At 36.0% G+C, this 8,788-nt stretch overlaps 1 protein-coding gene across 1 annotated transcript; it reads left to right on the forward strand.

Annotated features, from left to right (window-relative positions):
- The first annotated feature begins 313 nt into the window (after positions 1-313).
- LOC126796861 (uncharacterized) lies at positions 314-703 on the forward strand. The gene has a single exon (XM_050523579.1). The coding sequence runs from the start codon at positions 314-316 to the stop codon at positions 701-703; it is 390 nt and encodes a 129-aa protein (XP_050379536.1).
- Positions 704-8,788: the final 8,085 nt, after the last annotated feature.

Below are 8,788 nucleotides of genomic sequence, written 5' to 3' on the forward strand. Positions count from 1 at the left end.
TTATTTCTGCAATCGGACAATTGAGGCATTCCTCAAGAAGTATGGAGTAACCCACAAAGTTTCGACACCATATCATCCTCAGACAAGTGGCATGGCAGAAGTATCCTACAGAGAAATCAAGGGAATTTTAGAGAAAACTGTAGGTCCAACAAGGAAGGATTGGAGTGATCGGTTGGATGATGCATTATGGGCCTACAAGACCACATACAAGACGCCTATTGGGATGTCACCATTCAGATTGGTGTATGGGAATGCATGTCACCTTCCAGTGGAGTTAGAGAACAGAGCATGGTGGGCGGTGAAGAAGTTCAACATGCGCTTGGCTGAAGCAGGTCTACATCGAAAGTTGCAGCTCAATGAGCTTGAGGAGATTAGGAATGAGGCTTACGATAATTCGTGGATTTACAAGGAGAAAACCCGTGTTTACCATGAAAAAATGATTAAAGGAAAGAAGTTTCAAGTGGGCCAGAAAGTTCTGTTATTCCATTCGAGGCTTATGTTGTTTCCAGGGAAACTTCATTCGCGTTGGGTTGGCCAATTTGTTGTTACTAACGTGTTTGCTCATGGTGCAGTTGAGATTCAAAGTGATACAGCATGGAAGGCATTCAAAGTGAATGAACATCGACTTAAGCCCTACTATGAGCCATTTGAGGAGCTCACGTATGAGGAGATAATTGTGAGAGATGCGCCTAACGGAGAATGAACATGAGAGAGACTAGGCGGAGAGACTACAAAACTCAAGCGATGAATGAGAGTCAACCCATTTCAACCGTATCTGTGGAAGAGTCGTCTACGGGAGTTTGAATTTTCTAATCCCTTCACTCTTATGGTTGAATTGTATATGTGTTGATATGTCATCTTATTCTATGCTTGTGAATTACATTCTTACTATTGAGCTTACATTGAGGACAATGTAATTTTCTAAGTGTGGGGTAGGGTTGCAAGATTATTGATTGTTTATTTTTGTTTTTATTTATTGTTTGTGTCATGATATAAAAAAATCCAAAAAATGAATGAAAAAAAATGAATTTTTTTATTGAGTCTTAGGATGCCCCTAAAGTGTAGGATGATTATGTCTCTAAATGCATAGATGATGGTTTTGCATTTCATACGAATTAAATGGTAAGTTTCATTGATGATGTGGATTTGGTATGAACATGTGAGATTTAGATTGATTGATTTTGACATGCATGTTTTGTTCAGTTTAAAGTCTATAACAACCTGTTAGTTTTTTAGCCTATATGTACGTTCTTTATGAGATGTAATATGAAATTTCGTGGTTGTTCATGAACCTCACTATTCTTTGCATATTCAATAACTATGTGCCATAGCTTTTAATAGACTCTAGAATTTACTAGAACTCACTTTTGTGATTGTTGAAACTTTTAAGTCATAAAATGCTCTGATTTTGAAAAAGATTTATGAAATATTTCTAGGAATACCACCACTTTAGCCAAACAGCCATGTATCCCTATATGTGCCATATTTGAGACCCCTTAGTCGAACCCCATTTGAGCCTACATTGAGCTTTTTCTTCATCATCTATGTTATCTCCATGTTTAGTATAGTTACCTATACCTTATCCTATAGACTTGGCAGAATTCTTATTGAGGTGATGTTATGATGATGCATGAAATAAGTATGGGGTGAAAGACATTTAAAAAAAAGAACCAACAAGGTTTTAAGCAAGCATTGCCGAAAAAAAACAAGAAAAAAAATGAATGATGAACTCGGCAAGAAAAGAAAACATGCTATGTTGTCTTCTATTTGTGATTTGGAGTTGAGTTGTAATTGAAGATCTAAAAATTTTTACTTTACCTTTGTTCATGTTCACTTTGTGGTTAAAATAATGATTGTGTCCAACTTGTTATATTCGGCCCCTGATGGTGTGTGGTGTCATAAGGATGATGTTTACTCTACTAAGTCTATACGATTACCTTTGTGATTCCTTAATATTCCATGCCTTTAGCTAAGCCTAAACATTTACCTTATCTAATGATCCTAATGATTCTTAAAATGAGGAAATCTTGGTTTGTGGAGATGATCACAAGAGTTGAGCATATGGTTTTGGTCCATTTGTGCACTTAGTTATTAAATGAGGTTTTTCTCTGTTATTCACAAAGTGCTTTCATTTTTTGAAATATGCAAGTTATTTGATGCCTTAATATCATTTCTCTTGCATATACTTGTGTGTGAATGATAACCATGAATCTGAGTGAAAAGAATAGAGTATGTCTTGTGAGGAGATTAGATTGACTAAACATGTATTGTCTCGTATCTGACTTATTCATATTATGAAGCATGTTTATGAAACTTGGAATTTATGTGGTTACATTCAAATTCTTAAACTTGAAAGCTATATGTTTTGAGATTGTGAGGCAATCATTTAGGAGCAATAGTGCCTTATTCAGTTTTGTTTTGCTAATTGACTAGCAAAAGCCAAGTGTGGGGTAGTTGATAGAAGCACTTTGTGTGACATTCTTAACATGGTTTTACCTCAATTTGTACTTTACTTAGCTCTTATTGTTATACTATTGAGTCATTGAGTCGTAGTAAGAGTCTTGGGCGGTATTGGATGCATTTTTGTGCTTACATAAGTTAAAAACGCATAAAAAGGTCTAGAGTCCTAGTTTGACTAGGAATCTTTGTTAGGTTTCGAAACTAATTATCTCTTACTTATGATTTTTTTTCTTATTTTCAGATTGGATTGAAGAGATAATTAAAGAAAAAGAGATGAAGCCAAGTCATGCAACAATCAAATAAAAGATGATCATTAAAGGCATAAAACATGGCATGATTTAGGGAATAAAACATGGCATGATTTAGGGAGATAAAATATAGCATTATTATAGGAAGAAAGAGGCAAGTTCAAACCCTTCATCTTTCCTCTATATATACATGGCTTCACCTCTCAAATAACAACACTTCTCATTACCATTAAACAACCTCAGCCTTGCCGCCATACGCCGTAGCGACACCGCCGGCCGCCACGGCGTGGAGGTCATGCACGATGCCACCAAGCAGGCTCGGTCCTGTCCTGCTCCTTCCTCCTGTGCAAATACTTCAAACAACGTGTTAGTTTGTTATGCCGACGCATGGTACCTCTCTGACCCTCACAATACTTGTTCTCAAACCGGTTATATGTTTACCGTTGAGAATACAACGATATTTTGGAGATTCACTAAGCAATCTCTTGTTGCTGCTTCTTCGAATCACGCGGAGGTCATAGCTCTCCATGAAGCAGTTAAAAAAATGTTTGGCTATGTTAACTTGTTTGTCATATTCGTGATTCTTGTGGATTATTTTCTACAAGTGATCAACCTACGTGCATATATGAAGATAATGATTCTTTCATAGAGCAAACTAAGTTAGGTTTCATCAAGGGAGACAACACTAAGCATATGTCTCCCAAGTTCTTCTACAATGTTTAACAACAGAAGTTCTTGAATGTTCAGATTAGTCAAGTGAGTTCAGTATCCAATGTTGCGGATTTATTCATTAAGTCTTTACCTAAATCTACTTTTGTGAAGCATGTGAAGAGCATTGTCATGCATTATTTTTCAGAACTTTAGAGTTTGGTAGACATCAAGGAGAGTCTACGTCACATGTTAAGATCATTAGTAGTTTGTCCGTTGTACTTTTTTTCCCTTCAATCAAACTTTTGTTTTATCCACGAAGATTTTGTTTTGCTTAACAAGGTTTTTAGCGAGGCAACCTTGTGCACCATGCAACCTAGACATGCGACACAAGGAGGAGTGTTATGGGAGAATTATTATCCTACACTTGTGTATGTCTTAGCCTATTTAGGTTTCCTATTAGAGATAGATTTACATGTCTGTAATATATTAGGATTCCAGATCCTACGTGATTCAGATATATATAATGCATATATATAAACCCACATATCATTCAAAAAAATTATAATTACTATCCGAATTACTCTCATATTCCACGAACATTGATATTAGACAAATTAAACTCCGACTAGAAAAATAAAATAGACAACAAAATATACACTAAGCTGACTACATTAGAAGTTTATTGAGCTAAAACAGACAGTGAACTGTGCACGGAACGACTAAACATATATACCACGTACGCTTCGAAGTGTTCTGAAATGGTCCAAGACCATCGTGGTCTAAACATGTCGGGGTCACGTGTCAACATTTTATTGGATCTAGCAGATCCAACGGATGAAAGGGTTAGTCACTGTTTAATTTTTTTTGTTTGTTTGAATATGTATTTCGATTGAAGCCGACCGCAAAAGCTTCATTCTTCATGCCCAACAATCCGGCGAAGATCTTTGAGGTATGAATGGAAACTTGACTTGAGCTGCTTTTTGTGATTTTTCGCTGGTTGGATGTGTTCATTCTGAAAATTGGGTTGTCCATTAATGACCTGGAAATGTAGTATCTCAGTTTGATGATTTGAATTTTTAATGTCATGAATGGTCTGCATATTGCTTCAAAAGTGAATGATGAAATTGATCCATTTTCCTACTTTGGGGAATTGTAATGCCATGGTCTCTGAATTTCGTATCAATCTACCTAATTTTAGGATAAGTCATAAACACCAACCTTCTGAAAAATTATGGGATAACTTCACCGTCCATGCAAGACCTGTATATGACTCGAGTACCATGTGCATGCACTATGTCATAGCAGTCCTTTCCTCCCATCTCCAATGGTCTTTACGACGATGAATATACCTTAATTTCGGTGGTGGAATCTGCACTCGGCTACCACTTGATGAACATGGCCGCAAACCATGCGGAGCTGCTCTTGCATAAGTCATAACAATCTTCATCTTCCTTCAAGATTGGAGATAATTTTCTCCTATCCAGCTAGTAATCTGGGCAAACAAACGCAGCCAATAAGTCTCAAATCGCCAAGCCTCCAGAGGATAAAGAGAAGCCTGGAATATGGATCATCATTGCCATGCCCAGGTAGAATGGAGCCACGTGCAACCCCACCTCTCATTTTTATGGTAAAAAGAATTCTTACTAGTGTAAATGTATTGCTACAGTAATAACGGCGAAAAATGTTGGACCACGATGGTACTGGACCGTAGGCTTCTTCATCGTTGTTACGTACTTTATAAAGCAAAGTACAGAAAAAGACCTTTAATTAAGAGAATTAATGTGGCTTCATATATGGTTTTTGATTCTCCCGAGAGAGTAAGTTATGATCGACTTTGCCGCTTTCTTACCGTCGCCTTTTATCTCTGTGGATTCTCTCGCCGTTGCCATTAGCCAATTAGGGCAACAAGTTTTTGCCTCCAGTTCAGAAAATACTGTGAGAAAAAAGCCGAGTCATTTCGGGCAGAGAGTGCCCACGAGAACCGTGATGATTGACAACCTGAAGTACAACCCATTCTTACGTACGCATGAAAACTTTATATATAGTATATCGATCAATGCGTTGATCTTAATTAAGTTCAATTGGTTCATAATTAATTAGGTCTATTAGTTCGACGCAAAACTAATCAATCATCAATGCATATTCACTCAGATACATTTCATCATTTACATGGGTTATCTCCGCTTTACATATGAAACGTACAATTAAAGAACTTAAGTAAAAAGATGATCAAAACCTAAGTAGCACAGACACGGACACGAGTGTCCGTATTAGACACGATTCGATACGTAGATAAGGAATATATAATTTTTTTGACACGGACACATAATTGACACGTTAATTAAATATTATTTTTAATATATATATTTATCAAAAAAAATTAATTTATAAATTTGAAAGTATTTAGATGTATATATATGTCAAAGTGTGCATTAAAATGATGAAAACATAACTTGTTTGAATAAATAAGGACTTGATAAGTACCTTAGATAACCAAGGTTCGAATCTCATCACAAACATTTTTATTTTTATCACGAGTTTCTCTCCTTATATATATATATATATATATATATATATATATATTAAAGTGTGCATAAATACAACAAAAATTGAATTTGTCGGAATAGTTGAGGAGTTGTTGGGTGCCTTGGATGACCAAGGTTCGAATCTCATCATAAACACTTTCACTTTTATCATGAGTTGGTGCGTGTCCGCGTGTCCGATGCGGATACTCGCGTGTCCGGACCGAGTTGGGGCGTGTCCGATTCAGATACTCGGGTGTCTGGGCCGTGTTCATTTCCGATACTCGTGTCCGGGCGTATTCGGATGTGTTCATGTCAAACACGCGATATGAAAGTTGAGGAACGTGTATGTGCTACTTAGATCAAAACATTTAAACTAGTCTTACTAGCTAGTATATTGATGTACCGTGATTTAGCTAGGCGGATGAAGAACCAGCACAACAGAAATATCTGATGTCTGCACTATAGAACTATAATTTGATCGAAGAACAACTTCGTCATTTGGGAAAAACTTGGAAAGGAATCGCACGTGCCGAGATGCTTGAAAGTTGAAACTAGCTTGCATCTTCTGATCTTCTCTTGATAAAGAAGTTTCTGCGTGGCAGGGTCAGCTTCAAAATCCGTCATAGAGTTTTACAATTAGGTCAAGATCGAGCAACCCTTAATTTCATATATAATTGTTTATCAGTGCCATGAACGAAGTCATCCCAAAATTAAGCTCTTGAATATCATACCTAAATATTAAATTATTTATAGTGAAAAAATTTAACCGAAAAGTGTGTCAAAATTAAAATTGCACTCTTTAATTTCATAGTGAAACTTCACTTTAGATATGAACTATATATATATTTATTATTGATTAGTTATTTTTATTAATTTGTCTCTGTCACATATTTTAATCCTATAATATAAATATCTCACATATAACCGTATCTTTCTTCAGAGTATTTTTGATATACGATGTGCATTTTCATATATAGTATGAACGGTTCAAATTAGAAGAAATTATATACATACACGGTTGACTTTGAATATAAATAATTTTTTGACTAAAATTACGATGTGTATCATGTACGTCGTGCATACAAGATTTTCTGATTTTTTTTAATACATTGGTTACTGATATATCAAGATTTACGACCTTAGAACGAGTATGGTTGGAATCTCTAGCTAATTTCAAAACGAGATGAGATACGAAGAAGAAATAAACAAAATGGTTCCGTTAGAGAAAGAATGGTAGGTTAAGGAAGGTCATTAATAATGCATCATAGTTGTTCGAGTTGTATGTATGGATACTTGTCTACGAGGAAACCTTCGAATTCATAAAAATGATCGACCTGGACGACGACATATTTTATTTTCTCGCAGGAGGTAGAACACGCGTTGATACATAAAACCCTAACCCTCCTACAGTAGCCACATGTCCAACAGGTGTCGAGCTCTCCAAGCAGTACGTGTACCGAAAGCCGGACTGGGGCTCCATTTTTTTTTAGGAAAATTTAGATCGACGGATTTGATTACACCACTGTGGCCCCACTCTTCGCCGGAAACCTAGAGCTCTGGTCAAGAACTTGCTATTCTCTACTCCTCTTCCCCTCCCTTTCCTTAGCTTCTAATAACTTTAAAAAAAATTTACTGTACTATGTGCACTGCTGCTTCTATTTAAGCTTGAAGAAGCAGTACTGTATACTTAATTTTATAGATCTGCCCAACATTCAAGTTACAGTACGTCTCTGTAACTGGGGTTCTGCTACTTTGAGCTCATATTGAAGTTGCGGAAGAACCTGCTGGTACCATTTCTGCTGCTCCTACTTTGTGCATTTACTTTGTCTTCTGAAATAAGGGTATGTTTTGTTTTGTCTGGATCAATCGATCTGTTTTTGTAGGAATATTTGCCTGCATGTTTGAATCAAAACTTGATTGTGCATGCGTTTGAGATTTGAGACTTGTTCATAAGTGTCCTACATACTGAATTGCAACAAAAATCCAAGTTCTAAATCTGGGTTATTAGTGGCAGTTCTCATGCAGAGTGAATAATTAATTGAATTAAGCTATATCTGTGGCTGAAAGATTAGAACCAACTAACAGTTGACCTTTTCATTCTGGTGCATAATTAGTTGGAAACGAATTTTTAATGTGAAGTGCTATATTATAAGGGGAAAGATTCTCTAAACTTTTGCCTACATTTCGATCCAATTTCATATTTTGGGAATGTATAGTATATGGAAATATCAGACACTTGTTGTCATTATGTTTTCATTATGGACCCGTTACCCTTTTATAGGCACGTGAATATCTCTTGCTAATTTGGGAGGAAAACTTATAACTCCTAGCTATCAAGTCTCAACAAGCCAGTGTTGGGTGGTGACCGGAAGATTAATCATCTAGCTAGCTGATTTATTCCGATATTTTCTGTTAAACTAGTCCAAGTTATTTTGTGTTCCATATTAAATCGGTAAGTTGGCATATCCGATCCGTTTTTGCCAATCGCGTCAGTAAGACTTGGCATATATATAACGTTGGCATAATTAATTTTATCTAATTTGAATGACCCCAACTATGATCCAAAGATTCTAGGCTATGTGTTGCAATGTTTTGTTCAGTTATGGATGATTTTATGTTTTGGCTATTATACGTTTTCATTGGGACTGATCAGCTCTGTCTTATTATCGGCTTGTATACTGTTGTCATAATTAGAGAGAAAAATAGATAGTGATCGTTCTGAAGATTACACGCATATATATATATATATATATATATATGTATAAGTATCTAGCCATTGTATATGTACTTTGTATTACTCTCTCAGGCACTCATTTTCATCCTTGCCATCTTTTAATCGTTGGATAGCTAAACCTCTCTATTATCACCCCTGTCAGATTTCTGGAAATGCACATTTGACAACAC

The sequence above is a fragment of the Argentina anserina genome, chromosome 6 (genome assembly GCF_933775445.1).
Source record: "Argentina anserina chromosome 6, drPotAnse1.1, whole genome shotgun sequence".
NCBI classification, from domain to species: Eukaryota; Viridiplantae; Streptophyta; class Magnoliopsida; order Rosales; family Rosaceae; genus Argentina; species Argentina anserina.